Here is a 19,703-nt window from a genome sequence, read left to right as displayed (position 1 = left end):
TGCATCAGTCTTCATGTTCAGAGCTCACAGCCTTAAGGAATAAAAATACAAACAGAGCATATCACGCACCTTTCGCAGGAGTGCGTCTGGCCGCATGAGACTGGAGGATGGTTTGCTCTTGGTTCAGGGACGGTGCGTTGAATAATGCTGGTAGACCCAGAAGATGAGGAAAAAAGGCTGCTGACCCCTGACCCTGAGCATCTGCAGAACGCCACCAATCTGAGGAAATAGTTAAATGGGTTGAAATACAAATTCTGTCACTGTTCACTCACCCTCATGTCATTACAAACCTGTACGAGTTTCTTTCATCTTCTGAGAACAAAAGAAACTATTTTGAAGAACGCTGGCAACCAAAGAGTTGACAGTACCCATTGACTTTCACAGTATGAAAAAATACAAGTTAATGGAAGTTAATCGCTACCATCAACTGTCTGGTTACCTACATTCTTTTTTTTTTGTGTGTTTAGCACAAAAAAGGAACTCGTACAGGTTTGAAACAACTTTAGGGTGATAGAATAATCATTTAAAGGTGTACTGTCCCTTTAAGATTTTTTTAGGATGGGCATCTCGATCTTTTAATCTCAAATAATCTTCAGATTTCTGACTTTTTTTTTTTTTAACTTTCACGCAAGGATTTGTCAAGTCAAGCCTTGACAAACTTTCCTTTGTCATTTCATCTGTTGTTACAGCTGTAGATCATTAAAGACCTTTCATAGGCGCAAAATGACTCCAAATTATAACACTAAAAACTCCAATCAACTAAATTTAATCAAGTCAAATTTATTTATATAGTGCTTTTCAGAGCAGCTTTACAGAATATTCCAGATGTTATTGTTTGAAATATCTTAATATCTTCATGCCTTTTACCACCCAGATCTAATCTAATTGTGACTATTATAGTATACATTTTGCAATGATACGAGCAATCAAGCAGTTGAGATTTGCTATATAGTGTTTATTTCTTTATGTGAGTGTACTATTCACTACCAGTCAAAAATTTTTGGACAGTAAGATTTTTAATGTTTTTTAAAGAAGTCTCTTCTGCTCACCAAGCCTGCATTTATTTGATCCAAAGTACAACAAAAACAGTACAATTTTTGAAATATTTTTACTATTTGAAATAACGGTTTTCTATTTGAATATACGTTCAAATGTAATTTATTCCTGTGTATTTCAAAGCTGAATTTAGCATCATTACTCCAGTCACATGATCCTTCAGAAATCATTCTAATATTCTGATTTGCTGCCCAAAAAACAACATTTAGTATTATTATGATGTTGAAAACAGCTGAGTAGAAGAACAGTATTTATTTGAAATAGAAACCTTTTGTAACATTATAAAATGTCTTGATCATCACTTTTGATCAATTTAAAGCATCTTTGCTAAATAAAACTATTAATTTCTATAATTTCCTTCCAAAAAATAAAAATTATACTGACTCCAAGATTTTAAATGGTATAATGTATAATGTTACAAAAACTTTATATCAGATAATAATATAATATAATATTATATAACAAATGTTTCTTGAACAGCAAATCAGCATATTAGAATGATTTCTGAAGAATCATGTGACACAGGACTGGAGTAATGATGCTGAAAATTCAGGTTTGATCACAGAAATAAATTACATTTTAAATTATATTTAAATAGAGAACAGTTATTTTAAATAGTATAAATATTTAAACTTTTTTTTTTTACTGTTTTTGTTGTATTTTGGATCAAATAAATGCAGTCTTGGTAAGCACAAGAGACTTTAAAAAAAAAAAAAAAATTAAAAATCTTACTGTTCAAAATTTTTTTTACTGGTAGCGTATGTAAAAATATGGAGAGCTATGCTAAATAACTTATACTCTTTATAATAAAGAGATATGCAACATACTGTATAACGTTACAGCCAAAAAGTGCTGTTTCTGTATATTGTTCTCTTTGTATCAATGACAAGACATGTAAGCACCTCAAGTGTCCTTAAAAAGCACAAAAACCTCTTTAATTTATCCTCAACTGTGCCATAACCACAACCAAACTAGCTTATAAATCCTTAGTGAGCAAACAAATCTATACAAACAGTCAGTGAGTGATGCTAAATGGTTCAGAGCCAGCGAAAATCCATCTTGTGATTACAGGCGTCTGCTTTCACACCAACTCCTCAGATCTCCTAACAGCGGCGCTTTACTCTCATTTCAGTCATTCATTATAAACACGCTGAAAATGGTAAATCTAAAACAGACATCACACGCCAATAGCTGGCTCACACATGGCATACAGATCTGGCTGAAAACACACAGTTCTGTAAACATCCACTTTATGACAAATAGTAAAGCATGTCCTACATCGTATGAATACAAGAAACAACTTTAAAAGCATCACTTTTGGTTTGTTTGACAGTTTCAGTGTCTGATTGTCCTTCAGGATGGGAACTGAGATTTGCGCAATCCCCATTTCTTTTACAGCAACAATCTTGTTCAGAAAAGAAACATTGCGTGTCATGAAGTGTTTAAGTCTGTGAGGAGCTGAAGTCGCTGCAGGAGGTTAAAGCAAAGCTCTGACCCGAAGCATTCAGGTCTTTATAAATGTCACGGCTTCAGCGTGGACCGCCGGACTGATGGAAAGCACCATAAAGGTGAAACATGCTGCCCATGTGCCCACAAAAACATGTCCAGGTCACATTTCAACCCCCCTCCTCAAAAAAGAAATAAAGATTATAGTGCGATATGTAGTTTTTTCCCTGCATTTTCTTTACTTTTTGCAACTGCAAATATTCTCAATGGTAATTCTTATTACTGATATATATTATTTTATATAACATTTTAACTTGACATAAGACAAAAAATAAATAAATAAATAAAAAAAAATCTAAAATACATTAAGGTGATACATTATAATACTGTATATTCCACTTAAACATGTTTCTGAACGAAAACATTTTCTAGCAGTATTATAAAAATTACAATCCAAAAGAATGTGTTCAATAATATAAAATATATTATATTACATACATATATTATAAACACACATTATAGTGATGCATTAAATGTACAATTATATATATTAAATTATTAAATAATGTTAAATATTATATACGTGACATTTATATACATATAAAATATTTAACATTTAATATAAATTATACATTATATCATATTATATTAGTATGAAGTATGAATAAATGAATTAAATTTTTTATGTATATGTATTATTATACAATAAAGATTTTAAAATTTAAATCAATATATACAAATACCACCATGACGTATGAATATTTAAAAATTAAAATTAATTTAAATATATTGAACATGTTTCTGTTATGTTTCTGTACGTTTCATTATTATAATTATACATTCAAAATGTACAATTATAATTTAAATAATAAATTAGATTATTAAATAATGATACATATTATATACATGACATTATATACATATAAAAATACATTACATTTCATATATATTACATTATATTATATTGTTGTATTATATTATGTTATATTACGTTATATTATATTAATGAATAAATGTATAATTCTATTTTTATACGTAAATAAATTATTATACAATAAACATTTTAAAAATTAAAATCAAGATAAACAACAAATAATACTATGATGTATGAATATTTAAAAATGTAAAAATTAAACACGTTTCTGAATAAAAACATTTCCTGGTAGTATAATAAAAAATAAGGTCCAACATCCTGTGTTTAATAATATAATATACAGTATATTATACTACATTACACACATATACTGTATTATACTTATAAATTCAAACTTTACAATTATAATTGTATTTATAACAATTACAATTTCAATTATAATTTCAATTATAATTATAATTATAATCATATATACATATATACACACACATATACATATATATATATATATATATATATATATATATTAAATTATTAAATAATTATACATATAATATACATTATATGACATTATATACATATAAAAATATATAACGTCATATATATATTATATTATATTATATTATATTATATTATAATATTATATTATATTTTAAGTATGAATAAATGCATAATTCTATTTCTATACATATATAAATTATAATTATACATAAACATTTTTAAAGTAAAATCAAGATACACAACAAATACTACCATTGCGTAGTAATATTTCAAAATTAAAAAAAAATGTAATTTAATACAAAAATTAAACATGTTTCAGAATAAAAATGTTAATATATATATATATATATATATATATATATATATATATATATATATATATATATATATATATATATATTAAAAAATAAACTGAAACATTTTTAATTAAAATTAAGATAACAAATACTACCATGACGTCTGACGCTTAATTTAAATGACATTTAAATGTTGCTTTATAGTAATGAGAATTATTTTTATTTATTTATTTATTTAGCAGTATGATAAGAATTTGGGGGTAAAATGTGCCTAATGTTCAGGAAAAATCAGACTATACTTGTATTAGACTATACCTGTGAAGAAACACCTGAAGCTAATGACGACTTCTGCCCAACATACCTGGTAAAGCTCCGATCTGAGAGCGGGCGGCCAGAGCGGCCGACATTCCCAGGGTTCCCAGAGTTCCCAGACCTCCGAATTCAGAGCGGACAGGAGAAGAGGAGTGCAGACTGAAGACCGGGTGATTGATCATGGGAAAGGCACCAGAAACAGAAGAAATTCCCAAACCCTGATTTCCAATCATCTGGAACAAATGACCTAAGAGAAAAATAAAAAAAAATATCACTAACTCATGCATGTGCGACAGTTTTTTTTTTTAATTAACTTGAAGCATTTGAGATTTGATAATTGCACCAACCTAATATCATTTTGGCTTTACTTTGATTAATCGTGAAGCCCTACCATGCTCAATTTATATGAAATGCGCAGTAATGCTGGTTTTTAGCATTGTCGATCAACGCCACTATATTTCAGTAATGCACATCACTTCTATAAACTACATTTACTAAACCAATGAATTCCCCTTTTTCTTCGGCACTTAAGTGGGCTAAGGGCTTTTCTTTTTCCTGAAGTCATTTACTGCTAAAACTCCTGAGGGATTCGCAGAGAATAGAGTAAGAGCACAAAAGCTGGACGCAGGCAAAATCCCTTCAAGAGAGACAAAAAAAAAAAAAAGAGCCTCGTTCCCCGCACTGCTGTGATGGCCGTTTACAGGCAAAAAAAAAGAAGACACATCTTTGCTTTGAATCTCATTCTAATGAGCTGCATATTTAGCGTCAGCTCCTTTGAGGCTAGGCCCGTCGATACAGGACGAGACGGCGAAAATAAATGGCTGGAAGAAACGGCCGAAAGGCCGGTCTCCATCCCCTCCTGCTGTCTCCCCTCATCTGCACTGCAAGAGGCAATGACATCTGCAAATAGCCTTTAAATATTAATGCACTCCAAGCGGCGGAATAATCAAAATCGCCGGCCAAGAGAAAAGAAGTTAAAAAAAAAAAGTATGTAAAATTTATTTGCTTTACTGCTCACTATTTTTTCAATAATTCAGCCAGAAATGAACATTTTCCCATAACTTATTTCACCAAGTCATTACAAGCCTATACATTTTTTTCTTGCTCAAGAAAATGTTAGAAAAATGTATAAAGGTGTTATATATTTTTTTCTTTTTCTCAGAAATCTTACTTTTTTTAAATGTAAACTTAAAGAATATTAATTAAAAAACAATCTTTGAAGGACATTTAATATTTGAACATTTAAATTAATTTAAATGACATTTAAATATCACTTTACAACAATGAGAATAAGTTATCATTTCATTACAGTAACAAGAATTTGAGGGATAAAATGTGCTTAATTTTCAGTAAAAAAAAATCTTCTTGCAAATCTTCATTTTAAATATGGTCTGAGAAAAATACAAACTTAAAAAAAATTGCTAAAAAATATAAACTTTGCAAGACTGGATTTATTGTGTAATATAAGTGAAATTTACTTTTGTGAACATAATCATACATATACACATGACTTTTGCTTTAAATTCATTACTCTGATCAAAACAGGTTATCAGAGGCAAAATATCTTTGTTTATGATTGTTTTTGTGTGTGTGAAAAGAGCAATTCAAATACATTATTCATCAGTGAGAGAGAAAAGCTCTAGTAATTGCATGAAAAAAAAACAACAACAGATTCTCTCTTGGCATTTCTTATCATGAGAGAGAACAAAGAGACAAGGAGACAGCAAAAACACATGCACAAATCACAATTTATAAATTTGCATATTATTTTGTGTTCAGGCTAATCTGACAGCATCTGCATCAACAATAGATGTTCACCCGGCAGCATATAAAGTGTTTAGAAAAAGGACACTGATTGGTGATCATTTAATACAAGCTAAACCAGAACAAGAAGCCTCATGTTGGTGTTTAATAACAAAGTAGCTCTTTATTTTTTCCCAAATTATAATTTTTTACGAAATCTTTTAAAATTGTTCTAAAATTCCTTATGTATTTATTTATTTATTTACTGAAATTCTTGTCTGTTTAATTTTTTTCTGGATTTATGATTAAATACAAATTTATTATTGGAGATAATTAAATGAAGGCATAAAACTAACAAATTAATTAATATTTTAATACAATTTCATATTTAAAAAGTTTAAGAATTTTATTATTATTTGTATTTTTTTTTTTTTAAGTACATTCCACTGAACAATGCAAAAGCATTTCTGTCACAGTGCATTTATTCAAGTTTTATTTTGATGCCAAATTGCACTATATTTTTTTCACTTTTATGACTGAACTCTGTGTTTGATATGGCTGTGTGTTTTCTTACCGCTTTTGCTGTGCGTTGTCGGTGAGGTTTCTGGGTTTGCTGCAGCTCTGATGGAGGTCTGACTGGAGGTCGGGGTCACCAGCCTCTCCGCTGACTCCATATCTGACAAAAAAAAAACAAACAAAAAAAACACAAGCAATAATCAGTACAATCACCAGAATCACACAAATATCATCTGTCCAAGCCTAATCTAATCAACCACTAATCATTCAAATGACTATCAGTGAGAAAATAAAACAATAATAATACATATAATTACTAATATTTATAATATGGATGACCAAGTAATATAAATGAAATAATTAAATAATGAATTCAATAAAGCAACAATTAAATGTACCAATTTGTTCTGAAATAATTAATAATAATTAATTAATAATTAGTTAAATTAATAATTAATTAAATAATTACATAATTAATTAAATCAAAATAAAACATTTTAAATATAACTCTTTTTTTTTACACTATTCCATTATTTAAAATTAAATAAAATTTAAATTTAAATAATATACTATTTATTGCTTCTGAAATTAAAACATACTTAACTGTCATAAAACACCTAACTAAAACAAAGATGTGATTTCATTTTCAAATATTTATACATCATGATGGTTTTTGTTTAAGAATTTAACATTTATTTTGCATAGTGGTTATAAGACATTGTAACAATAATGTTTAAAAAAAAGATATCTGATTTCAATTTTAAACATTTTTACACATTAAATAAATAAATAAATAAATAAATAAATAAATAAATAAATAAATAAATACTACAGATTTTTCTTCAGTGCTATAGCCATAAAATCATTTATGATAGCTTCTTTAATACTTTTCTGTAATTGAGGGTGAGAGATTTAAAAAAAAAAAAAAAAAAAAAAAAAAAAAGCATAAAAACACACACACAAACACATACACAGTAAGTGTTTAAGTAGCAGGGCACTACAGAATGCAAATGTCAGCATCATTATCGCTTAGGGTGCATCTGCATCACAGCAAATCACACCGACTGACAAGCAAAATAATTTGTGATTTTTCACAGACTGCAAAGGAAAAGTGATCCAGGGCTTCTGAGGGCGGCGCTGACACGCACAAATAAAAAGAACTCCATCTAAACAACCTAATGAAATTTGCATGCATATTTAAAAGCAGTCGTATTTTACATAATAGTTTTTCTTCCTCTGTGAAATCTCAAACATGATTTTCTTCTGAGACAAATTACATCTAATCCTTTATTCAACTGAAAACTGAACACACTGCACATGAGAGCAAACAGGTGCAAAAAATATACCCAGATTATAACCGCTTTAAAGTTTTAAAACCACACAGTGGGTTTAGTAATAATACAATTTTAGACGACAGACAATAAGATGGCATCTTAAAAAGAACTATGGAGAAATGTCCGGTCCGTTTAAATTGACGACAGCTTTAATGAGCAGGAACTGCTGAATTAATTGATATTGACATGCAGTTGAAGAAGCACATGCTGCTAGAGAAGAATAGCACATAATAGAGTTGAAGTGACGGAAGAGAAAACATCCAGAGCAAATGTGTGTATTGAGTGACTGCCAGCTGCTTGTGTTTGTTAACAAGCGTCTGATTTTACGAGTTGATGTGAAAATGTTACACAGCTCAAAATGTCACAGATCACTGAAATGCCACTGGATGAACTCAGCCAAAACCAGACAAAAACATGTTCATATTTCACCCCAAAATCAAACGAAAGAAAATCTGTTGTGCAATGAAAATGAACACTATTTTAAAGGGATCATCGGATGGTGATGTGACCTCAGATCAGCTGTCACAGTCTGACCTCCATGTTTTGATGCCGGAGCAGGGATGCAAGTTAGACAGGAATTGAGCGATTGAGGTGTTGTGTTGCTGGATGTAGTAATGATCGTAGTGGTGGTCATTTACTCCCGACATCTGAGCCGCTGAAGATGCAGTGGATTAAGTTTGTTTGTGAAGGGAATGCGTCTCCCGATCTACATAAATGCATCTATGTTCATGCAAATCATTCGTGATCCAGCTTCACTTACAGCAGAAGTGAGTATAAGGTATTTTTTTTATGAATCTTTGCGATCGCCTTTCATAATAATGTGCTAGTTAGCAAGTTTAGCGGCAAAATGCAGCTAAATGCGGCTAAAGTAAACAGGCTCGTCACTCCGCGGAGAGAAGAAAGGGGCGGGGTCAGCAGAGCTCATTTGCATTTAAAGCAGCCTCGACCAGAACGGGATGATTTTTGCAGAGCTGATTTTGACAAGGTAAAAAGGGTGTTGTTTTATACTACCACTAAGAATTTTTAACCAAAGTATATTATAGACTTTTCATTAAGACCCTAAAGAATCATATCAACTTGTGGAAAATGGGCATCCGATGACCACTTTAAGATTTTTGTTTTTAGGGGTTCAAGCACGTAGTACAGAATAGGGCTGGATATCGTTTGAATTTTATCGATTCCGATTTAGATTCTGATTCTTTCTCGACTGTTTACTTTCACTTTCGACTAAAAACGGCTGTTTATGATGATATACTGATGTATTTTTGTGCATATTGGGCAGTAAATGTGAAAGAAGTCAGATCCAGAGCAACTTCTTTCCCTTCCTGTGCTTAAATTGTTTGATTTTAAACTTCAAAATTACGTTAAAATGCGAACGCAGGAACTGTTAAGTGGAACCAAAATGCATGTGTCTTATCGAATACCTGGTTCTTTGAAATTTGGAACCGGTTCTCGATACCCAACCCTAATGCAGAAAGATTCCCTGGAGAGCGAAATATCAATAATTATAAAAAAAAAAAAGTAGAACTTTCTCCTCACCGTCACAAAGGGACACCAAAGCATTCAAAAGGGGCAGGGCCACTTTTAGTAAAATGCCTATAACTCCTGAATGAAAGAGATATCTCCGGCAAACTCAGAACACTTATGTAAGAGCTCAATCTGAGGTTGCAAGACAAAAAAAATCGTGGAGCCTGGCCACTTGGTTGCGCTATAAGAGGGAACATAAAACATAAAAATGGCTATAACTGCGTAACCATTTGTCCTATCAACATGACAATTGGTGTGCATGGTCTTGGTCCAAAATGCCACAAGTGTCTAGAAGGACATTTGCATATCTCAAAAAACATGGCCTCTGGTAAAAACACAGCAGTACAGTTCTCTGGACTCTCTTGGTCAATAATTATCAAAAAATTTACCTTTTGTGAAGCTGTAACGGAGCCGTTTAGAAAAGGGGTCTGAATGAATTTACCCAAAATCCTATAAAGCTTAGAGGAAAACTCAAAACTTCACGAAACCTGGTGAGCACATGCAACAGGTGATTCTGGGAAATTAGATCCACAGCTGGTGCTATAAGTCATAATTTCTATGGTACATTACCTGTATATGCAAAAAAGCCTTGCTACAAAATAATGTTTTTTTGCACATGTGCTTAAATCCCTTAAAGCACTTGAACACCGCAAATCGCTGCTTGCAGCTATATTTTTATTTTTGCATTTTGACTTTATTTTCATAAATGCATACTGCATAATTACAAATGTGTTACCTAAAGTGTTACCTTCGTAATAATTATAGATATTTATAATTATTCATATTTATAAGTATAAACAATAATATTAAGCATGATTAATAACAAGAATATATTATTATTATTATTATCACAAATCACTAAATTCTAACAATAAATCATTATAATTACTTTAAAAAAAATATTTATCATTATTATGATTTCAGTTTCCTGACAAACACCCTTCATACCTTCCATAAGCATCACACACTCTTCTACAACAAAACAACCAGGCATGATCACAAACACAGAGCATCAGAAACACCCTGAACCTGTAAAGAGACTCGACAACAAACACGTTAAAAGAGGGTTTTCTCTATTCTTGATCACATCTCACTGCAGGATCAAAGCACAGCTCATCAGCGTCTGCGGCCGGTCGGGTCACACAGACAGATCAGAGGAGACGGAATAAAGAAGAGCAGTGACTCTGATAGCCGGGGTTAGGCCGCGCTCTTTAAGCTCACACATCTCTGACACATACTGCAGGCTTTTACAACAAGCTTGAGGAAAACAGGAAGTAAAGAGAACAAATAACATAGCGTGTTTGGAGAACCAACTCAGCTGTAGAGCTAAACCACTGCAACTCACAAGAAAGTCTGGGGAAAACATCAAATTAAAACCAGATACACGGGCTGGTTGCAAAAAAGGTAAAGACTAGTCTTAAGACTTTAAGATATTTTTTCAATTCAGTTACATAAAATTGTAAGTTGAAAATAAGACTAACTGTCTGCTAGTTAGTCAGACTAGTTCTTAAGACATTGTCTTAACATAGAGGCTAAGTTTATGCAAATGCCCCAAATGATTTGAGAATTTCATTTAATACTATTATTATTATTATTATTATTATTATTATTATTATTATTATTATTATTATTATTAGTTATTATGAACTATTATGTATTATTACAACAATTATACATCATTAATAATTTATAATTCTAATATTTATGATCATAAACAATATTAACAACAAAACAACAACATAATAATAATAAAAATATAAGAGAATGATATTATGAATATGATTAATAAATAATATACATAATTATTAATATTCATAATATTTATCATATAAATCCATTTATTTGGTAAAATTCCACAAAAACACCATAAATTAATGAATTCAATAAAGCAATAATTAAATGTACCAGATTATAATAAATTAATTACCTAATTATTAAATTAATTTAATTAATAATTAATTTTTTATTAAATAATATTAAATAAATTATTATTAAATAATAATAATAATAATAATAATAATAATAATAATAATAATAATATTAATAATACATTGATAATGATGATGAAGTTAAGAATTCGATTACTATTTATAATAGTTATAATTAACTGAATTAATAATTAAATAATGATAAATGATTAAATAAATCCATTTATTTGGTAAAATTCCACAAAAACACCATTTATTAAATTAATATTAATATAACAATAATTATAAAAAATTAGTAATTGTTATCATTATTTAACAAATTGACTAATTATTATAATATAACTTATTTATAATATATTTATATTATATGTATATATTTATAATTAATATAAAACAATCAAATAAATCATAAAAAAAAATAATTTATATAATATGAAATTCATTCATTTTATACAATAATTTTGATTTATAACAATTATTATATATTATTCAGTTTATGTAAGACTATATAAGTGTGGATATCCATCCATCCATCCATCCATCTATCTATCTATCATTATATAGTGTAAAATATATCTATATATACGTTGTAAAATATATTTATATAAATGTATATCTTTAAATTTAAAGATAGAAATGACTTTTTTGTTCATTTTTGCTGTACTGCTCTTAATGTATTCTACAAAGGGATCTCATACAGTATTTTTAGTTAATTCAGTATAATCATAACGGACACCAACCAGAAAATTATCAAAAAAAAAAAATTGTTGGGTATAAGGCTTTAAAATCATGCTTAATTGTCATAGAACAGTCCTAAAACTAATTTTCTTTGTGAGACTTATTTTCTCTGTATTGACGCTAAGGCGAAACATGACCTAGAGACGTTTTCATAAGACTCATCCAGAAAGAGAAAATTGCAGATAACACTTGTGAGACACAATTACTCCAGGGTTATTACACCTGATTACACAAACGCTTGTTTACAACCGCTCAAATCATTCCTGCGGCTGCTTTTCTGCCTCTGGTGACATCACACCATCAAATGTGTCTGATAAGCCAATATGAAGATCCAAATTAGGGTCATGAAACACGAACGCAAACATCCAATTTATTTTTAATCAAAAGCAAGAAAATGTTGGAGAATGCAGCTCAACTCGGCCTCTGCTGAATTCAGTGGATGGGAAATTACTGCATGCTGGATATTAGCATGTCTTTTGTGAGATTAAGGCCTTTTCCTAAAGATCATTAGAGTAATTAGTCTAAATTACAGGCATTTATGTCAAATTGAAAACTGAAGCCCATGAAAGCATTAAATAGGCAATGGATCGATGTTCAATCAAGCAGAAGACTGCTTTAACAAGATTCATTACATTTCTGATTGTGTTTTGAAAAAGCAGACGGAAAGAAAGACAAAAAAGTAAGAAAGGCACTGTTAGGAAAAAGTTTTTTTTTCAGACGTATGTAATTCAGATGTATGGATTATGTGACTGGAATAATAATGCTAATAATTCAGCTTTGACATCACAGGAATAAATTACATTTTAAAATACATTCAAATAGAAAACAGTTATTTTAAATTATAAAAATATTTCAACATTTTACTGTTTTTGCTCTACTTTAGATCAAATAAATTCAGGCTTGGTGAGCAGAAGAGACTTCTTTAAAAAACATTAAAAATCTTACTGTTCAAAAACTTTTGACTGGTAGTGTATGTATAGGCAAATACTTAAACAAACAAACATACATATATACATATACATATATATATATATATATATATATATATATATATATATATATACATATATATATATATATATACATATATATACATATATATATATATATATACATATATATACATATACATATATATATATATATATATATATACATATATATATACATATATATATATATATATATATATATATATATATATATATATATATATATATATATATATATATATATATATATATATATATATATATATATATATATATATATATATATATATACATATATATATATATATACATATATATATACATATATATACATATATATATATATATATATATATATATATATATATATATATATATATATATATATATATATATATATATATATATATATATATATATATGTGTGTGTGTGTGTGTGTGTATAAAATATAAATAAATATCTAAATAAATAAATACATATATTTTTAAAATAACTAAAACAGACACAAACTGTTTAATTAATAATAATATTTATTTTGAATTAAATCATCAAAAATAACAAATGAAACACTTAAAAATCATTTAAACTAATTAAAAAGTACTTAAAGGGACCAATAAAAAAAATATAAAAATCATACAATAATTGTGCAATCAATCAACAATAAGTTCTTTCTTATTTCCCACCAGTGTTAATTTAGTAAAAAGTGGTCACTTTCTTTATTACTTTGTAAAACCAATAGCTGTTTTGCCATTATTAAAAATACAAAAAACACACACACACATACATTTTATATTATTTTTTAAAAGCATATGTTTTAAAAAATAATATAAACGTTTTGTTCTGTTTTTTTTTTACATTTAAAGTATGTTAAAATATGCATTTTATCAATATTTTAAATATGTGATTTTACATGCTTAAATGTTTAGAAGTTCTACATCAAATAAAAGCAATTATTAAAATAAATGTAGTAAAACAAAATATTAAATGCATACTTTTTTATTTTTTTTTTTTAATGTTCCTTTAGGTTTAATTTAGTAAAAAGCTGTAAGCTGTCACTGTATGAATATATGCGCATACCTACTGTATTTGCTGCATATATGTATACATATTTATTTTTAAATATATAATTATTTTTTCTAACAATTGCTGATTTTGCAGTAAACAGCAGCTGTTTTTCTATTGATAGAAAGTACATATTTGCTACCCTTTTATATTTTTGAAAGCAAATGCAAAAATATAAATTATATGCTGAATATCATCAAAATTTGGAAGCATATTGAAATATAAATTTTTACTCTTTAACTCATCATCAGCCTTCTCTCCTTCTCACTCATTGAGTGTGCTTAGAGATGGCCAGTGAAGATGGCATCATTCTGCTCTTTTGCACCTTTCCTCTGCTTCATTTCGAACTCTGTTTTCCTGTCTCTGATTGCCTGTCATTTATATTCCACCTGTTTGCATGCAAATCACTCCTGCTGCACAGGAAGTCGCTTTCTGTTGTTTTCGTGAAATGCGCCTGTTGACTATTTGCTTTTGTGATTGAAGTTTAAATTATGCAAATGATGCGTTTGTAAGACTTTGCTTTGTTAACATTGTCAGAGAGGGAAAATACATCTTCTCCATCAAGCAGTATTGAGGAACAAAGTTGGACACACATTTCCAGTTATTTTTTCAGTGTTTTCTGTGCATCCAATCAGGTCCTGACCCTAATAGCACCTTAAGCCCGAGAACGTTAGCGGGCTGTTGGGATGAATGACACTTCAGATGTCAGCGATGACCAAACAAACAATGCAGGCCTGCTATTTATAGAAAAGAGGGCAAAAAGGTCAATATAACTGTGTGCTGTTTCTTTGGGACTGTCAGAGACAGAAACCAAAATAAGTCGAGATCAAGGTGAACAGCAGTCTGACTTGAAGGTCTCTCAACATTGGTGGAGGAGTTTATATGCTTGTGACATGTTTGCATTAGTGTGTATGGGTTAAACATTATTATATCCATTTCTCACCAATTATTTTATTAAGCAAGTTACATAATAATAATAATAATAATAATAATAATAACAAAATTAACATGCATTTAATTTAACTCAATTATTTTTGTATTTAATTTTTTATTTTGTAATTTTATTTTATGTAATGCTATTTTACACATTCAGAAATTGTACACATTTTCATATATAATAAAATGTATAATAATGATAATAATAATAATAATAATAATAATAATGGAATTTACATGCATTTAATTACTTATTATTATTTAGGTATTTAAGTTAGTTTTTATGTTATGTTTTAATTTAAATATATAATAAAATTATTATTTTATTATTATTATTATTATTAACAACAATAATAATAATAATAATAATAACAACAATAGAATGAACATGCATTTAATTACTTATAATTATTATTTTTGTATTTCATTTATTATTTTTTTATTTTTCTTTTATGTAATGATATTTTGCACACCTAAATTGTGTAATGTAAAATATATATTATTCAATTTTATATATTAATAGTAATATTAATAGAATTAACATGCATTTAACTACTTATAATTACATTTTTAATAACTGCTTATAGTGATTATAAGTAATTATAAGTAATTATTAAAGTAATAAAAACTTATAATTACAATTTAGTTTTTATTTTTAAATTTGATTTTATTTAGTGCTATTTTGCACACTCAAATTTTAAACATTTTCATACAATAAAATAATTATAATAATAATAGAATTAATATGCATTTAATTACTTATAATTATTATTTTGCATTTAATTTAGTTTTTATTTTTATTTTATGTAATGTTATTTTGCATAAATACATTTTAAACATTTTCATATATAATAAAATATATCATAAAATTAATATAAATACTACTAATAATAATAATAGAATTAACATGCATTTATTTACTTATTATTTTTGTATTTAATTTATTTTTTATTTTTATTTTATGTAATGCTATGTTGCACACTAATACATTTTAAACATTTTAACATATAACAAAATATATAATATATAATTAATATAAATAATAATCAATAATAGTAGAATTAACATGCATTTAATTACTTGTTTTTTGTATTTTTGTATTTAATTCAGTTTTTTTATTTTATGTAATGCTATTTTAAACATTTCTATATACAAATAAAATATATAACAAAATTAATAATAATAATAATAATAATAGAATTAACATAAATTGAATTATAATTACTATTTTTGTATTTAATGCATTTTTTTTATTTTATTTTATGTAATGCTATTATTCGCACATAAATTTTAAACATTTTCTTTTCTTATATAATAATATTATACATAATAAATTAAATATAAATAAAGAAATATTATCATCAAAAATAATAATAATAAAAATAATATTTGTAATTATATAAAATCATATTTAATTCAAGAATTATACAAATTTTACAATATTTATGTTATAATCATCCCTCCTGCCTCCAACAGGACATTTTTCACATGTTTATTTCACAGACAGAAGTATAAAATCAATTAATTAATTCATTTCTATTAAAACTTGTCATTTACTTCATTCAGTAGTTTAGGAATAAGGTACGCATAGAGCGAATCTAAAGGAATTTTCTGCCTCGGCTCTCACCAAGGACTCGGATGAAAAATGGATGCGTGTTTTATGTGGACGACTGCTGAAATGAGTTATTGAGTTATTGTGAGTACTGGAGCGAATCACTGAGGGAGAGAGAAAAGGAGAGAACAGAGTGATACAGAACAGCTCTCGATTCAGCAAGAAAACCGTCATGTTTACATTAATACATTCATAGAAATGTGGAGGCCAAACATGTTGAGTAACCCCTTAGAGAAAAAAATAGGGTCAAATATAAAACGCTAAATCAAAATGACTTGTGAATTAACCCAAGGCGGGCAACTCTGGTAAAATACTATTTGTTATTAAATTCAACCATTTTTAAAATCAATAACTGCCACACTTTACATTAATAAAATACGTTTCATTAACTAGTTAACATGAATGAACATTAACATTAAGATTAATAAAATGCGTTAGAGGTTTCATAATTCATTTTAACATTTGCTATCAAGAAAAGATCAATTTGCATCACTTGCATATGAAAAAGGCTCAAATTTAACAGCCTAAAATCCACACAAATCAAATAAAGGTTTATTATGCAGACAGATAAATAGGTTCTAGGGCAGAGAAAACGTTTTTAATTTTTTTTACATTTATTTGTATAATTATTTAATGTAATTTTGCACACCATTCTCATATATAATAAATTTATACATATGTGGTATATTTTAATTTAAATAAACATATAATAGAAAATAAATAAAACTTGAATAAAGAAATATTATTATTATTATTGAACATTTTTGATCATATGATATCATATCATTAAAATATAATATATTAAAAAATTAAAATATCTATGAAATATATTGAAAAATAAATATATATTTACAAATGGATAGGCTAAAGAAATGGGTTCTAGGAGAAAGAAAATGTTTTTTCGTATTTATTTTTGTATTTATTTTCATAATTATTTAATGCAATTTTGCACACCATTCCCATATATAATAAAATATACATTTACATATACATACATTTCATTTAAATAAACACATAATAAAAAATAAATTAAATATGAACAAAGAAATATTATTACTATATTATTATAATTATAATAATAATTATAATTATTATTATTATTATTATTAATAAATAATTAACATTTTTGATCATATTAAAAAAAAAAAAAAAAAAAAAAAAAAAAATCACATAATTAAATTACATTACAATATCTATAAAATATATTGAAATAAATTTAAAAAATAAATGTATATATATATTTACAAATGGATAGGCTAAAATGTCACTGACTAAATATCAAAAAATTATCAAAAAATAATAAAAATTATAGTTTTTATTTTTTGTCAGTGCTTACTATGTAGACAGATAAATAGATTCTAGGGCAGAGATAATGTTTTTAATTTTTAAATTTATTTTTCTAATTATTGAATGCAATTTTGCACACCATTCTAATATATAATAAAATGTATCACATATCACAAATTTAATTTAAATAAACACATAATAAAGAATAAATTAAATATGAAAGAATTATTATTATTTATTATTCATTTTTTCTTTACATTTTTGATCATATAAAATCATAATTAAAATATATTAAAATATTTATGAAATATATAAAATATATATATATATATATATATATATATATATATATATATATATATATATATATACACACATTTACAAATGGCTAAAATGTAACTGACTAACATTATCAAAATTATAAAACAGTCAAATTATTGATTTTATTTTTGGGTCAAGACTTATGCAGACAGACAAATATACAATAAAAATATACAATAAAAATATAATAATTAAATAAGCATAGGGCATAAATCAAATAATTATTAAACATTTTCAAACAAATAAAATCATATACAATGAAATTATTATGAAACTATTTAAATATTTGTGAAATATATTTAAATAAATATTTACATATCAACAGGCTCAAATCTAATTTCTCTTATCTCTCTTAATTTAATTTAATTTTATTTTATTCTTGGGGCCAAAGCTTTAAAAATCTAAAGTTAAAATATGTTTTTTACTTTCAAAATTATCTCTGAATTCTAGCATCCTGTGTGAGTCTTGACTTAAATGTCTTTATTGCACTGATTTTGTGTTGCCAATAAAGCTCAAAACCTCATGAAGACGGTTTTAATTTACACTGCAACAGATTCAAATCCCAGAAGAATATGAGGTTGATCTGCGGAAATTAGTTCTGATGAAAACAGTCACATGCAAAAACAACCACAATGGTACAATTTCCCGCGAGTACATAAAAACAGCCCCTTTTCTCCCATTAAAATGATTGCAAATGGATTACAAATGGACTGTATGTTGTGTAGAATTCACTCGAGCTGCTCTAGTGTACCGTACATGTGTCTGCAATTACTGCAACCGTAACTCCAGCAGACACATCTTCAATCCAATAAATATTCCAAACTGTGATTGGTGTTAATATTCAACATGTCTCTAATTGGTTATGGAACAAGTCCAAGCTCAACAGACAGTCTCTGGTTGAAAAGCAGACAGATCTTATTAGACTAGAGATAAAAAAGCAGCTTTTCTTTCCATATCCATAGAGAAATTCAATTTAAATGACACATAGGGTGAGAAAACATATAGTGTTCACACATAAACGTGAAGAAAGTCATTTATATTCAGGTTCCATGAAATGAAAGGACTGGTCTTATTTGCTCATAAGCATGCTGTTTTCACGTTTGTCCAAAATCTGCCTTTAGCTGTTTCAAAATGCTACTTTACTGAAAAAAGCATGAATATTTAATAGTGTACTATTGCTTTAACAATCACAGAGGCCGTCTTTCATAATGTCACAAATTG

The 19,703-nt window shown here is 27.2% G+C and overlaps 1 protein-coding gene across 1 annotated transcript in view; it reads right to left on the bottom strand.

Moving 5' to 3' along the window:
* The window catches only part of LOC127171273 (bromodomain adjacent to zinc finger domain protein 2B-like), a 59,269-nt gene that overhangs the window by 4,437 nt on the left and 35,129 nt on the right, over positions 1 to 19,703 (bottom strand). Inside the window, exons 3-5 of the mRNA XM_051119821.1 lie at positions 6,803 to 6,904; positions 4,535 to 4,732; positions 70 to 219 (exon numbers count right to left, since the gene is read on the bottom strand). Coding sequence (XP_050975778.1) covers positions 70 to 219; positions 4,535 to 4,732; positions 6,803 to 6,902 — 448 coding nt within the window. The 5' untranslated portion in view covers positions 6,903 to 6,904. The remainder of the gene's footprint in view (positions 1 to 69; positions 220 to 4,534; positions 4,733 to 6,802; positions 6,905 to 19,703) is intronic.

This window comes from Labeo rohita, chromosome 9, assembly GCF_022985175.1.
Source record: "Labeo rohita strain BAU-BD-2019 chromosome 9, IGBB_LRoh.1.0, whole genome shotgun sequence".
NCBI lineage: Eukaryota > Metazoa > Chordata > Actinopteri > Cypriniformes > Cyprinidae > Labeo > Labeo rohita.
Note: the sequence above shows the minus strand (reverse complement) of the source record. Positions and strands in the feature narration are given on the sequence as shown.